Genomic DNA, 15,063 nt, shown 5'->3' on the forward strand with positions numbered 1-15,063 from the left:
TGTTTCTCACGTTCAAGGGTTTTTGGGTTCGGCATGTATTAAATCTATGTCGCTCATAGCATGGATGTAGTAGTAGTAGTAGTAGTAGTAGTAGTAGTAGTAGTAGTAGTAGTAGTAGTGGTGGTGGTATTAGATAAAAAATCATTCAAACAGGATTTAAAAATCTGTAATTCTGTGATTGTTTTTATTTCATTTTCCAGATGTTCCCTGTATTTTTTTTTTTAAATACACGAAATATCTATGGAATCACGTAAATATACCATGAATTTACATGTCTTAAGTAAATAACATGAAAAGTCAATAACTGTGTTATTAACACTATCAATTTTTTTTTTTGCAAAACATCTTCCATATAAAAATAGCTTTGCATTCTTTTTAAATTGAAAATGTGACACTCAAGTTTCAGTACTGTAATTGCATCGATCAAATGAAATGAATTAAGCAAAAATCAACAGTAAAAAAACAATAAAAGTTTCTGTATGTTATGCTTAAAAGTACTGTATTGTGTAGTTACATAGATCTGCCTGTTATTTTGTTTTTGTATTTCACAAACTCGTGAGAAACTTTTTTTGTGAAAGGCACCGCCTGGCTGCAACGTGTAGGACAGTGCCGAGCATCAAAGATGGCTCCCTTTTTCCCCATCATGCATTGTGCTGAGCAGTTTGTTATGCTGGCTGTTTATTGTTCCTAAATACTTTCTGTCAGCGTTTGTAATGTGTCTGCTCAGAAAGAGAGTAAATGTCATTTTTGTGCTGGTTTGTAGTTTTACCGTTGGTGAAGTGGGTGCCAGGTTGTGGCGTTATCGGTAGTAAATTGTTTACAGGCAAGCCCAACCTACGTTAAAATATAAACGGGAAAATCTAGGGGGGGGGGGGTGCCCAATGTCCGCTACTTAGACAGTGTATAACAAACAAATGCCTCCCACAAGCCCGAGGGAAATAAAATGACATACTGAAGGTGTATAGAGGCTTGGATTTTAAAGGGGAATGAGGTTCTCAGTGGGTCAGGGACAGATTCACAACGAGGGTGAGCGCCACCTCTGTGCCATACCCCACCGCTTTTAAGCCTTCACAAAAAAAAAAAAAAAGGGTGTCATCACACCGTGACTGGCTGGGAGGGAAATGCCCTCAAGCTGCTTCCACTCCTCAATCAGGGGTCAGTCGCCCCACCCTGTGCACAGGTGATCTCAATCTCCTGCAATCAGCCTCGAGGGATTTGGGAAAATCAGCCCCAAACAAAGAAAGACAGCAAGGTCAAACAATGGGACTGCTACAGAGTTACAAACATAGTTGAAATTAGTGTTTTCTATTGACGGTATGATCTACTGAAAAATGTGGACATTGATGTTGATGAATTAAGTGATAAGCCAACACTGGCTGGGAACTATGTGGAGACGTAGATCAATCCATATTTAAAGGTAATGTCACTGTTTTTATAAGGGTAAACATTCATAACTAAACATGAACAAGATAAGGCTGAAAACTGTATTTATGGTTTTTTTTTTGGGATTATGATTTTGGTTAATTTACAGCATTTTTACAGCCAGAATCATTTTTTTTTTTAATTTTTATTTTTTATAAGGGTATCTTTTTCTCAGTGCAGAAGGGCAGTATGTTGCCTTAGCTTACTGTAGGCCTATTTAGTTGGCAGCACAAACCTGCATCTATTGTAGTAGAAGAGGTACAAGTTTCATTAGCTGTGTAGTACTGTAGTGGTGATGTGTATTTGAAAGTTAACTGTCCAGTTTTGCCTCTGGAACAGTGTGTATACTGGTCACGGCAGAGCTCGGCTAAACCATCTATGTATATAAAGTTTATCGTCCCATCTGCTGAGGTTTAGTGTCATGAATGCCTCTCAGGGGCCGAACACATCTACCGGCAGCTCAGTTTTAGTGCTGGTGTAAAAGCTCTGATTAGATGTTGATGTGTCCGGACAGATGGGAGTGTGTGTGTGTTTTTTAAGTGCGGCTCAGTCGGCCCGATCTGACACCGAGATCACACTTGATGTGCGAAATGTGGGATTTTATTCGTCGTAATTAAGGATGCAACCCACAGATTAACGATGACTACACCCCATGTGCAATTTGAATATCAACCACCTTTCTGCTTTTTCACTCGGAGAGTTAATATTTGTTTTTGTAATAACACCGTATAAAACTGCTGCCTTACCAAAAATCATCAGTTCCATCATGCATTTAAACCTTGAAAGTGTGCAACATAGCAGGCTTTGCAGCACCTTTAGCCTGGGAAATTTCAAACTGGACTCTGAATTATTGGTAGCATCTGTAAATTAGTAAACTGGAGCCATCTGTGAATCTGTCAACATTTGGATTAGGGATCAAATTATGTTTGTATCAAAATTTAGAATAGCCAGTAATGTAATGTAACTATCTAACACCCAAGTACTGCACTTGAATACAATTTTGACGTACCATTTTTCTATCTCTGCTATACTTCCAGTCAGATAACTTTAATCACTAGTTACTGGCAGATTCAGATTATGCAGTCATCATGACAAGGTAATGCGTGTAACATGTAACCGATCACGCCATGCTGTTGGCAGGGCATCGAGAAAGACCACAGAGTGGAACTGACAGTCGGACGAACGCCGAGTCTCAGCCGTGTCAATAATCAGCCTATCCCTAATTTTGGATTAACAATTTTATTTCCCAGTCTAGTTTGAGACAGAGAAGTATAATCATTTTTGAAACAAGTTTTCTTATTAAAAGAATGTGGAAACCTTTGTCATTTAAACACAGATTTTAACGGGAAACATGACAGTACAAGGTTTGTGCGACAACAAGGGTTTATCCAGTCCAGATGAAGTAGCGGTACAAACCCCATCTGAGTAAAATGTGTGAAACCCACATTGGATAGCTGACTTTTATAGTTATTCATTCATTTATTTAAAAAAAAAAGTGTTTTTTTTAATAGTTCTTATATTATGTGATCAAAAACATTGATCAGAAGCTCAGTTCTGAGGCTGTTCAGCAAAGAGTTTTCATTCATTTCAGGCTTAAATCAACAAATTCCAGGTTACCAGTGGTTAAAGGCCACTCAAATGCATCTGTTTACTTGCGCATTCCTAGAAAACGCAGTCCCAATTTCCTTCAAATCAAAAGCATACACATGACAAGGCAGGTCAGCATCATAGATTTTTTTTTAATTTTTTTTAATGAGAGTTTATGAAAACCTTACAGAAGAAACCCGGTTTGGCCCACAACTACAGAGAGAGCAGAGCTACAGTGTACGAACGGCTCTTCGCTTTGTTACATCAGCAGACACAACTACTAAAACTAGCAGTGCATTAAAACATCATTTAAAAAAAAACACAGTAAGCAGCATTTTAACGTTCTGCATGTGAAAGTACATATGACGCTATGAATACGACGTACAAAAATAACTGCTGACATAACTGTACATTAACAACTACACACCCACCGGTCAGAGTGGATTATCTGTGCACCCTTTGGTGTGGCATCGCTGAGCTCTCCTGAATGAGTCCCGTGCCAAAGCGCCAGTATTCAGGCTGGGTCGTCTGGAGGCAACACTTGAGGGCCGTTCACACGACCTGAGGAAAATCTGTACCGAGGCAACTACTCAGGGGTGTCTTTGTGTAAGGCACTCAACCCCCCCCCTCAACTTGCACCAGACGACAGCAGACAGTGGTCATAACGAGAGTCTCCAAGACTCTATGAATGTGGAACAGTGCTGCTTAAAAAAAAAAAAAAAAAAGGACAGCATTTAACCTCAGTCTACTGTCCTCTGATAAATTAAGGCTGAGTCTTCTACAGTACTCTGATATCTTTTCAAATTCCACTTCAAGTGAGTTCACAAGTATTCAAGTACCTGAGAGCATCGTCACATTGTTTTGTTTTTTTTTTCAGTAACAGAGATGGAGGGTTTGGTGCTGGGCTGCGACTGACAAACTTCTCGATTAATTGATTAGTCAGGTCTATAAAATAGGGGAAATTTTGATTACAGCTAAAACCAGAAAATCAGAGAATTCGCACTATCGAAATACTTGAAGTTTAATCTAAAACTTGACAACTAATCAATTAATCATTGCAGCTCTATTCTTGGGGTTTAACCATCATGCACTTTGGTTACAGATACTCAGTGAGAGCACACGCAGCACCAGTGACGTCTGTCTTCCTGATGAACCGATGAATTCCAAGAACAGTTCCTTGAGATGCTCGGCTGGCTGTAAACATTTAAGGCTTTAGTGATTTTCTCCTCACAGTGACGTCTGACATGAACCGTGAGACATTTGTCTGCTACCATCGATGTTTTCTCAGTGATCAGCAGCTTATGGATTTCCTATCGAACCTTGATACTGGAAAAAAAAAAAAAAAAAAAAAACCTGAAGGGGCCCACTAAAAACAATCACTTCAATATGAGACGTACAAAATGTCAAATACTTAGTGCTAAAAACAAAGTAAATGTTTTATTACAATCCCTGTAATCAACATATATTATCTAAAATATAAATACACAAGTGATAGGGAATTAGGTAGCGTGATCATATCGCGGAGGGAAAATTAAGGCTGGAATACAAAACAGAGCAGTGGCCGACTCCCACCACAGGAGGGCACTGTCGCATTGGCAATACTGCTTCACTCATCAGTCTGAAATCTTGTTTCCAGGAGGCACATTTTAACTGTCAACATAAAGACCGATAAGGTGAGAGTTTCGTTTCAAAATGACGTCTTAAGATCTTGCGTTTAAACTTACATTCTTGCATTTTGGAAGGAACCCTTTTCATTAGTACACTAACAAAGCACCAATGGTTTGAAACCATATTCCTCACTTTCAGGGGTCAACACCTGAGTGTTAAAACAGCACCATTTATTCATCTCCTCACACGTCTAACTGGTGGGAGGGTGGCCGACGTCCAGTCTTCTCTGTGCGGAGCCTCTCTTCCGGGTCGCCGGCACAGCGCTGACTGCATTTCCCAGTGTGCCCGGCGTCTGGAAGAAAGCCTTAGAAGCGGACGGTGTCGTTTCCTTTGGAGTATGTGGGGTCTGTGAAGGTGGAGAAGATCAGAGAACATTTAGACCGAGTACTTGAGGATCAAAGAGCATTTTTATACATTTCCTTGGAGGTGCAGTCAAGGCGAACATATATATGTTGTGTTCTGGATATTTTCTGGATGCTGCAAATGGGAAAATCTGATAGAGGAGCCAATATGGCTGCTCGATAATGTCAAAAATCAGAAAATAGCGATTATTTAGGTCAACAGAGCTCAAAATTGACAATTTACCAACTGATTCTGAAATCCTGTGTTTATTAACTCTAGTTTTTTTTCCTTAAATATGAAAACAAGGAAACACTAATTCCGGTGAACTCAAAGAAGTATTGAGTCTCTCCAGGGTGGTACTGAAAATGCAGAAATAATCTTTAGTACTATCCTCAGTACTATTTTCCTCTGCCATTTCCTCCAGTGTTTTTTTTGTTAAAAAGGCACAGAACATGCCCAATAGAACTTCCCTTTGAATTATCGTTTAAAGGTCGCTATGTGGTTTTGGAGAATAAATTCACACACAGAATTTTAATATTGACAATATTAATTAGGTAATAATTAATCTCAAACTCAGAAATCTGTTCTCAGAGGACAATAAGGTCCCCAGAACACTATTTGAACCTAGAAATCGAAAGAAATCGAAATATAAAGAAAGGAGATAAGAATGAAATGGTTTTGTCCTTTAAAAGTCAGTTTGTTAAAACATAAAGAAGAGCTTCCTCTTCTGCTTAAAGTTCTTACATGGTTATGGTCTGCCGGGAATTTTGTGTGCCGTTTTACAAAACGTAATATCTGGAATGAATGACAGAATGCGTTCTAGTAACCAACATCTGAACCCTTTTATGAAGGTATTACTCCACCCATATTAACTGTGGAAGTGGGTGGCACACAGAGGACACTCCTGATTGATGCCTCAGTGCAGCGCAGTCATTGACTTGTCACATTGTCTCTAATGCTGCATTCATTTGCCGTCCAGCTCCCCAGCAGGTCGTCTGAAGCGACTCTGTATGAGAGGAGCACTGCTGGCAGGCTGTGTTGGGCTTTTGCAGACAAGGACATTAATCCCTATTTAACAACTTGGAGATTAATCAACTTAAACCGCTGTGGCACACAGGAAGTGTCTCAATGAGGAAATGAGTGGAGACCTTCCACAAAACAGATGCTGCACTCGCTTTCATGTCAAGCTGTGTTGTGGCATTTTGCCTGATAGCAGAAAGGTCATGTGTCATAATGATGGCAAATTATGTCGGAGTTAACACAGTTTTAGTGCAGAGATCTGTGTGTGTGTGTGTGTCTTACCAGGGGTTCTGGTGTGCTGACGCTGACTGTCTGACATGGTCGTGGGGGGGAGTGCGGCGTGCCAGCGGCTGAACCGTACAGCCTGCTCTGTTCTGGAGTGGACGGCGTAGGCACCGGCGACCTGCTCATCTCCGGTGCTGCCGTCACGCCGTACGGCGCCGCCCCCACCATAAAGTGAGCCGGTGACATCACAGTGGGGAGGCTGAAGCTCAGTTTGCTGTGGCCGTCAGAGCCTTGCTGTGGTAGGCCGCTGGCTATCAGGGGGTAGTGGGAGAGGGCTGCAGAGGGCAGCAGGACGTAGGGCAGCGCCAGGGTAGGAACGCCGCCGGGAGGGAGCGCGAGACCGGCTGGTGGCTGACCGGCAGAGAGGAGGAAGTTGAGGTTGTTCAGACCTGGAAAAGACAGATCAGGAGAAAAAAAACATTTTTCTATGGACTAAGCCAACAAAAAAAACTTGTAAAGGATGCATTCTTATGTGAATCGATTTCTTTCACAAACTTGTGTACATACCTGCATTGTTGGGGACGTAGAGGTAGTGTGATGGCTGGGCGGGCTCACTGCTGCCGCTGCCTACTTGACTCTCATCGACCGGCTGCTCTCTGGAGGGGCCTGCTGGGCGACTGGGGGAAGTCCTGCTGCTTCCAGTCTGTGAACACCCAGCTGACGCGGCTCTCATCTGAGAGGAAAGACAAACACTGGGAATAAATTAACCTGGACCTCATTATGGACATTAAAGATGAAGGAGCCAACCATTTACAATCCATTGTGAATTAACATTTCATGTCATAACGTGGAACGATTTATGCCTCAGCACTAAAACCCCTCCGCTGATTAAGCACTGGAGTTAACTTCTGCCAAGTTCATTTTCTTGATGTAAAATCGTTTAGATTCTACTGTCTAATTTACCTTTCTAAAAGACCGTTTTATCGTGAAAACTGAGACATTTGGAATTACTAAGATTGCTAAGGTTTTCCAACTCTCATCTATCCTAAACATAACTAATATGATTAGACTTTAATTACACCAGGGATGAGTTATCCTCATCAGCCAATTTCAATTTAGCGCTCCACTATCCAGAATCTATGCAGAGAAAAAGACCTCATATAATCATATTACTGCACTGAAGCGAAATGATCATGTCGCTACCAGTCAATCTTCACAAAATAAGTACTGTGGCGAAAGAAAATCAAACAACAATCACACTTATTTTGTACCAAAACACATCTGACACCACCTCACCTGGTCACATTCCTCTAACTCGGACGTTCCCTTCTTTTTCGCCACCGTCTCCTCGTCTTCTCCTTCCTCCCTCCTTCTCTTCCTCCCCTCCTCAGACGGCAACCTGGGCGATCTCTGGCCTTCGGGCGCTTGGTCGGGATTGTCCGGCGCCCTGTACAGCATGACCACCGAGGGCTGGGACAGGCTGGGCAGGTAGGCCAAGCAGTGGGGGGAGGAGGAAGGCGTGAAGAGGTGCTCTGGGTGGATGGAATGTGCCAGCAGTGTTTGATGGGTGGAGGACGGAGGCTGCAGGCTTCTGCTCGTGGGCGTCTGCAGCGCTGCGCTGGGACGGTTACTGCAGAGAAACCAGAAGGTAGCAACTAATGTTAATTCGGTCATTTTGCATTGAACGCAATGAATGTCGAAGTAGTCTGGGCTTGGGTCAAAGTTTATGGCCCAATCAAAGCACCGATGATGTGTTCTGTTCCCTTCTGCTTTAGTGCGTGACTGCAATGGCAAAATCCGGAAAGTAAATGATTTTTCATTTGATCTCTCTAACTCCCCCTCTAGTTTACTAATTATCATTATAAAAAAAAGGTCCAACTATTGTCCCAGTAGTGATGCCAGTGCCACCCAGTGCTGTACACAAGATGTAGCAACCACAGGTTTTGTATATGACCTATCAGCAACATTTCACACTTTCAGGACTTTTTAGGCACCGGGAACTTTTGGCACTAGGGCTTCAACAATGACCGAATTAACTGATTACCTGTTTCGGTGATTTTTCTGACATAAATTTCAAACATTTGCTAGGATTTGCTGCTCGCTTGTCATTCATTTACAAAAGGAGCTATATGCGGATGTCAATCTAGGCTGTGGGAATTTGTGATGAGCATTTTTCACAATTACTTGATACTTTCAAGACTGCAGTACTCAACAATTATCATGAAAAGAATCGGGAGATCCACCAATAATGAAAATAATTGTTAGTTGCAGCCCTGTATGGCACAAGAACTGCGGTAAATTCCAGCCTTTCACCAGTCAAGACACAGCGTGGTTCTCGGATCCGTGGAAAAGTTCTTGTCGTGGAAAAGGGGTGAGATGTCACTCTGATCTCTCTCGCTCCGAACTGGCCACCTCCAAGCTATGAACCTCCCATCTTATCCTGTGGGCTACCACTGCCTCTGGTGCATTCTTACCCAGCTTCATTTTAAAATGTACTCTTTCAACACGCACTTCTGTGTCCTATTATCTCTCTCCCTCCAAAAACACTTAACGGCCACGGTCATGAGGCAGCCATGGTTTGGCTACAAGCAGGTCGACCGCAGAAATAACATGAAGTACTGTGTTCTCTATCTCTGGAGCCAATGCATACATGCATAGACAAAAACTATTCATATCCGCAGCAGTCGGCTCATGTTTCATGTAGCCTAAAGCTAAACACTTGGGCCAATGCAAACACTGGCAGTGAGTGTGAATTATTATGTATGAGAGACAGGAAGTGGTGAGCCTTGGCATCTTATAACTAAGACACTGTCAGATGCTTACCAAGCCAACAATCACTTGATCTAATAGTTTAGCTTCAGTCTGAAGTTGTTTTCTATTTAATATGACAGAAAAATGGTTTAAAAAGTTGACCAGTGCTTCCCAAAGCCAAAGATGATGTCCTCAAATGTCTTGTTTTGTTCATAACTCAAAGATATTCAGTGCTGTCACAGAGGAGGAAAGAATTCAGAAAAAAAAGATTACATTTACAAAGCTGGAATAAAAGAATTTTGATTTTTTTTCCCCCCCCGAAAAATTACAATTTTTGGTTGACAACTAAAATCCACAAACAACTAGTGGACTCTTTCCCCTTGTTCTAGATAGCTGAGGTGGATTCTCTACAGTAATACTGATTGACTGCTCTGCAACGGTTAGCAGAAAGAGCTCATGTGTGCAGTAAATTGTTTGGCAGTAAATCTGTAGAGGATGAAGGCAGATAAATCTGAACTAAGAGACACAAGGTGATTACAGACAGGCTGCGTATCTGTGTATCTGTGTGTGTTAGTAACTCACTCAGTGCTGTTTTCAAACTGCAGTCGACACACTGCGTTGTTGCCTGCAGTCCGTTTTGAATAATCCACAGGCAGGTTTGAGAGACCTGCAGTGCGAGGAAAGAAAACAATTCATCAGACAAGAATACAAAAATGACCCACACAATCTGTAACCTGCTCTGTTTGACATACAGATACAAACATGGGTGTGTACAATACCTGCAGGCTCTTGCCGCGGACTGCTAGGCGCAGAGCTGACCTGTCGCTGGATAGCCACAGAAGTTGGCATGATGTTGAAAGAGGCGTGCCGCGCCATCTTGGCTTTTCTGAAGTCCTGGCTTGTCAGTGGCTGTGCGGCCTCAGGCAGACTGACAGCTGCCATGTTCACAGTATTTTCTGCAGATGATGACAGTTACTGGGTTAGCATGACAGCAACAATGACAAATGCAGTTACTGGCAATAAATCTACTGCTTGGTTGACTTGTTTATCCAAAACACCTTAGAGATGACAGTGATGTGTATAAAATCAGTTCCCAGAGTGCCCTCATAGCTTTTAGAACTACTTTCATGTCGTTGACAAAGCTAGTCTTTAAATCTTACCAGCATTTGCAGTGTTTTTGAATTCAACAGGGCCGAGCCACTTGAAGGCCGGCTTCCTGCCTCTCTCCTCACGCACGTGGACCTTCTTTATGAGGCCCAGGCTGGTCAGCACATTGGCGATGTCGTACAGTCGACGCACTTTAGCTGCAGATAGAGATGAGGTTTAATGCTGATAAAACGGAAAAAACAACAATGCAGGATTTCTGTGTTGCAGGACACATCCTTTCTTTTTCTTACTTTTGTATTTGCTGTGGCTCGACGAGTCCTGGCTCTCCTCGATGAGGATCTTTGCTGCTGCGTCCAGAGTAACCGTCTGTGTCTTAGACACCAGGAAGAGCATGACAAACTTCTGGCTCATGATGCGCAGAGATTTGTCTTTCCTGTTGCCACCAGCTACGGATAACAGAAAGGCGCAAATATGTCAGAGTGATGCAGTCAAATAAATCTACCATGAAGGAGGCAGGTGTGCCAAGATTCTCCAGCTCTATGATTATATTCAATTTTTGCCAATGTTAGTTTGGTCTGGCTTGATCTTCAATTTAGAATTTTAATTGGAACAGCCCTTATATAAGACAAGATGACCTCTGTTAAATCCCAATCACTTGAAATCGCACATTAAAAGGTGAAAATGGGGGTTCCTCTCCAACCACCACAACCGAGAAAAATAAGCCGTGTAAATTCAGAAGTCTCAAATCTGCACGCTGAAGTCCTCTAATGCCACGTTTGCAGTATCAGTATCAACCCTCCAATCTTTCATATGATATCATCTTTGTGTTCACATGTTGTTATGAACTTCACTGTTTCCAACTTGTGTACAATGCTGAAATAATGGGATTATGAACCATGAAAATATGAAGGCTGAAATGTGCAGCTGGTGCCTTAATGACACCATTTCAGCTGCCTGTGTTTGCTGACATGATGACGGCTATTATGTAAATACTTCCTGAGGTCATCACATTCAACCAGACACTAACTACTTAATGGACATCGCCTGAAAGCATGTCACCTTTGTAAACTACCTCTTTGTCACGAGTGCTGCTATTATCACACATAAACCCTCTTGGCGAAAAGCTGCGTGCATGTATAAAGAGGCAGGATCACTATGGAAACTGGGCCCATATTCACCCCTGTGTTTGCGAGTGAAAGGATTGATCATTTGGCTGCAGCGTTCATTTGGTGGCAGCTGCTCCTGAGATGGAACCTGCACTTAAATGTTTACACATGCAGCATTAAACTGATTTTATACTATAAGTGCGACAGTAAACTGCAGCCAGTGGTAAAGACAAAGGTTCGAGAGGAAGAAAATGTGTAGTTTTCTTTCCAATCACTTATTTATTGTTGTCTATTTTAAGGAAGCGCTTTGGGATGTGTGTTTGTATCAAATATGCTGTACAAATAAGATAAGTTAATTACCACTGCCAGCATCTCCTTCCGCTCCGTCTTCCTCTCGTCCCGGCCCGGCCTCCCTGCTCTCAGAGGCCACCTCCATCTGGAGGTGGTAGCCTTGCTGCCGGCCCCTTCGCTGCAGGTCCTCCAGCGTGGCCTCCAGCCGCTGACGACCGTACCAGGTGTAGCTGTTCTTGGCTATCCGACCGACAATCATGAGCGACTCCAGCACGTTGACGATGTCGTAGATGCGCCGCCGCTCCACTCCTGACAATTTGAGTGTGAGAGTAGAGAAATCAGCCCTCTATTTGTTAGAAATATATGCATTTGAATAAAAACTGGCCAAATGTTTAGTGTTTGTATGTAAAGGACATTAAGTGCAGCTCAGTACGAGTGGCATGCTGTTTAACCCAATAACATAAAATATGATTAACGCTCATGAAACGGACATTAGCTGCTTTCATTATCGTCTCACTCCCAGTCGCTGGTGCTTACCAAGATTGGTCGCCACTTCATCCAGTGAGATCCAGATGGGGCTGTGTGGCGGTGGGTAATCAGGGTAGAGGGCCAGGAACTTCTGGCACAGCAGACCCAGACTCTTCTGCTTCCTGCTCGGCTTTTTGTCGGCATCGTCCTCTTCCTCCACGGCTTCGAACTGGACCAACAAATAAAGGTACGAATAGATAAATGATTTTGGGTTATTTTAGCATACACATTATCACACATCTCAGTACAGAGCCTTAAATTACTCATTACAAACAATTTTATCACAAACCTCTGGGGAATTTAGGCTCCAGCTGCCATTTTACATACAATATCACTTAATTTATTAGGCATAATTGAGTGGTTGCGTTTGTGTATCTGAAAACTCAGTATCTTGAGATTTCAGCTGCTGCTGTGAGTGAAGTGAGGAGGCAAAGTGTTTACTCCCTGGACTTTTAAGATTGTGGAAATTCTGGCTCCCCTGTGAGACCAGTTCTTTAAGTAAACTGATAAACAAGAACTGCGATCTCACTGATTTTTGCCCAGTGGATTTAAAACCAAGCGGAGAAGTGTTTTAATGTCTTTTTAAGTGTGTCAGAGACCTTTTGAAATCATGTGCTTTTTAGATAATATCGTATACAGGTAAAATGTCCCATTTCACATACCTGACAAGAGTCCTCCACCTCTGTATCCTCCACCACAGCATCCAGACTTGCTGGCTTGTCCTTCTCATTCTCTATGGGTCTGAACAGTACTTTTTTCATCTCTCTGTCGCGGATGTCTGGGCTGGCGGCGCTGATCAGCATCTTCAGATTGGCTGTAGGCGTCCAGGGCTCGACCAGGGTTGAGTGTTTGATGGGTGTGATGTGGGCCAGGTCGGGGGCGGCGCCTAACCTACTTATGAGCAGAACAGGAACGGGCTCGGTGGATTTCAGTGGCGTGGATCTTCTCCACTCTGCGCAGATGTTTTCCTGTGATGGCGACAAAGTGATTTGTGGTTACACGGTTGATTTCAAACATTTGGTAAGACTGGGGGAATATCAAGGACTTAAAAATGACAATGATGGGGCAAAAGAAGACATTATGAAACACTCTACAACCTGTAATGCTCTTGAAGTCTTTTATTTCAAATCTGCTGCTTTTTAAACTGACATCTCCATCTCATGATTTTATTTAGAAAATCAAACATATTCCCTGGGGCATGTTAGTAAATTTGGGCCAGTATTTAGATAAAGAATCAGGTACTTTCAATACACTGATTTTTAAACACTTCATTGCTATTTTCTTCAACCAATAAACTACTTTACCATTCTTTCTTCAGGTAATTTTAGTGTTTATAGCCCAAAACCACCCTAGGCATGTCCATATCTTGCAACCATGTCACTCTTAACATGCCACCACATTGCTCTGTTCATCCCTTCCTGATTAGCCTGGTTATCCTGATTATCACATGAAACCTGCCACACTATTCAGACCACACCTAGGATCAAGCAGCGGGGCACCTTACCTTTTGTTCACTTTGGCCCCCATCCTCTTCCTCCTCCGGCTCCACCTTGAAACTTTTCCTTGGACTTGTGAGGTCTTTCAGTGCGAGGCATTGAACTTCCATCTGGGAAAACTGCTGTTAGATAAAAGTAAGGATGTGTACAGATTACTGACTATGATCTCAGCGGGATGACTTGTGGAGTTGAGGACGTTTCGGGCAGCAGAGAGAGAACCCAAACGAGTGGTCAGCTGAATTTGGCGGAAAGAACATCAGCTAATTAGCTCTTAGCTAGCTAGCGCCTGGGACCAAACTAGCAAGCTACCTACTTAATAGTTTGGCCTACTGCTAACGAAACTTAACCTGCTGAAGTGCAGCTGATGTAGCAGGTTAAGCTGAACGAGTTAGTACGTGTTATTAACTAATTACGTTAATTCTAAGTTGAAACATGAGACGTAGCGTTAACGTAACGTTATTAACTCACTAAAGGGCCAATTCACCCAAATAAGTCCATACATATAGGGGTGGCAGAGCCTATTAAGGGTCCTACCTGTTATTCTGTGACTTATTTACAGTCATAAAGGCTAATTAAGCTTTAATTAGCTACTTGGCTAACATCACTAGCTCAGCTGATAAGCATTCCACAACTTAGTTTAGCAGCAAGTAGCAAACCACTGGAGGGAAAACAGAATTCCTCACCTTTCTCCGCTTGCTGAATGAATGAAGTACTCCAATGTGGCTCAGTGTCGGGTTTAAAACACTTGTCAGCGTGTAGTTTCTTCAAACCAACATAGCAGCTAATTTCCCTCTTTAAAAGAAGCGGGTAGTCCTCCTTAGCCTGCACCTCCAGTCCTCTGTAGACTCCTGTCCAACTAGCGGAAACTCTGCACTGTCCCGTGGTGACTCCAGCATCACCCGCTCAAGCTTGTTTTCTGGCGCTCTCGAGCATCTGGCTCACTCCAGCCAATCAGCGCCCTGGCGATTGCTGCGTCATTCAGCTCCAGCCAATCAGCGTTAGTGTACTCGGGTGCGCGCCTCGGCTTCCACCAATGGGCGGGGATGACGGCCACGCCTCCCCAGTAGTGTTGGCGGGGCAACCGGCGCGCTCTGCCGAAGCCTTAGGGGAGTTAAGTATAGAAACAAGAGGTCTCACTCGGCAGCGATTTTCCGAGTACGGAACAACAATGTCGGCGGGGAAACTTGGGTCCTATGGAAGGCAACTTTAAATAGTTTATTTTGAATGACTGACACATGCACGGCTATGAATTATTAATCTGTATGCCATAATTTACGCGAGAGAGAGAACAGTTTGCACTGTAAAAGAATGTCAGGCAGAAATGGAGCTTGATTTTTTTTTTTTTTTTTTTTTTTTTTTACAGATACAGATACAGATTTTTAACAATAAAAACGACTACACCCACCCCCCTCACAGCAAATCCTTGTTAGAGTCGTGTCCATTACTCTACAGGATTTGACTGAGTGGTTAACAAAGAAGTCAAAGCAAGGCGATACGAAACAGATTAGTAACATTTAATA

General features: G+C 42.8%; 1 protein-coding gene and 1 long non-coding RNA gene across 3 annotated transcripts; one reads left to right on the plus strand and one right to left on the minus strand.

Moving 5' to 3' along the window:
* The first annotated feature begins 1,247 nt into the window (after positions 1–1,247).
* On the plus strand, positions 1,248–12,884 carry LOC119032393. The gene is made up of 3 exons (XR_005078880.1): positions 1,248–1,417; positions 12,043–12,234; positions 12,748–12,884. It is a non-coding gene; the product is annotated as an uncharacterized LOC119032393 (long non-coding RNA).
* On the minus strand, positions 3,166–14,506 carry e2f7 (E2F transcription factor 7). 2 transcript variants are annotated; one of them, XM_037121491.1, is made up of 13 exons: positions 14,227–14,506; positions 13,552–13,662; positions 12,710–13,015; positions 12,057–12,216; positions 11,589–11,828; positions 10,413–10,568; positions 10,176–10,319; positions 9,795–9,971; positions 9,598–9,682; positions 7,561–7,894; positions 6,832–6,997; positions 6,322–6,713; positions 3,166–5,023 (listed from the first exon to the last, which is right to left on the minus strand). In XM_037121491.1, exons 2-13 carry the CDS (start codon positions 13,651–13,653, stop codon positions 4,868–4,870), a joined length of 2,418 nt encoding a protein of 805 aa, XP_036977386.1. In that variant the 5' UTR covers positions 13,654–13,662; positions 14,227–14,506; the 3' UTR covers positions 3,166–4,867. The 2 variants fall into 2 exon arrangements, with proteins under 2 accessions (XP_036977386.1, XP_036977384.1); XM_037121489.1 differs by having other exon boundaries at positions 13,552–13,665.
* Positions 14,507–15,063: the final 557 nt, after the last annotated feature.

The sequence above is a fragment of the Acanthopagrus latus genome, chromosome 14 (assembly GCF_904848185.1).
Source record: "Acanthopagrus latus isolate v.2019 chromosome 14, fAcaLat1.1, whole genome shotgun sequence".
Taxonomy (NCBI): Eukaryota; Metazoa; Chordata; class Actinopteri; order Spariformes; family Sparidae; genus Acanthopagrus; species Acanthopagrus latus.

Excerpts from the sequence above, each read along its gene's own strand:
- e2f7 (XM_037121491.1), bottom strand. The coding sequence starts at position 13,653 with ATGGAAGTTCAATGCCTCGCACTGAAAGACCTCACAAGTCCAAGGAAA. Across the intron at positions 9,972-10,175 it reads CAAAAACACTGCAAATGCTG|AAAATACTGTGAACATGGCA; the intron begins GTAAGATTTAAA and ends CATCATCTGCAG. Across the intron at positions 5,024-6,321 it reads TCAGCACACCAGAACCCCTG|ACCCCACATACTCCAAAGGA; the intron begins GTAAGACACACA and ends CCACCTTCACAG.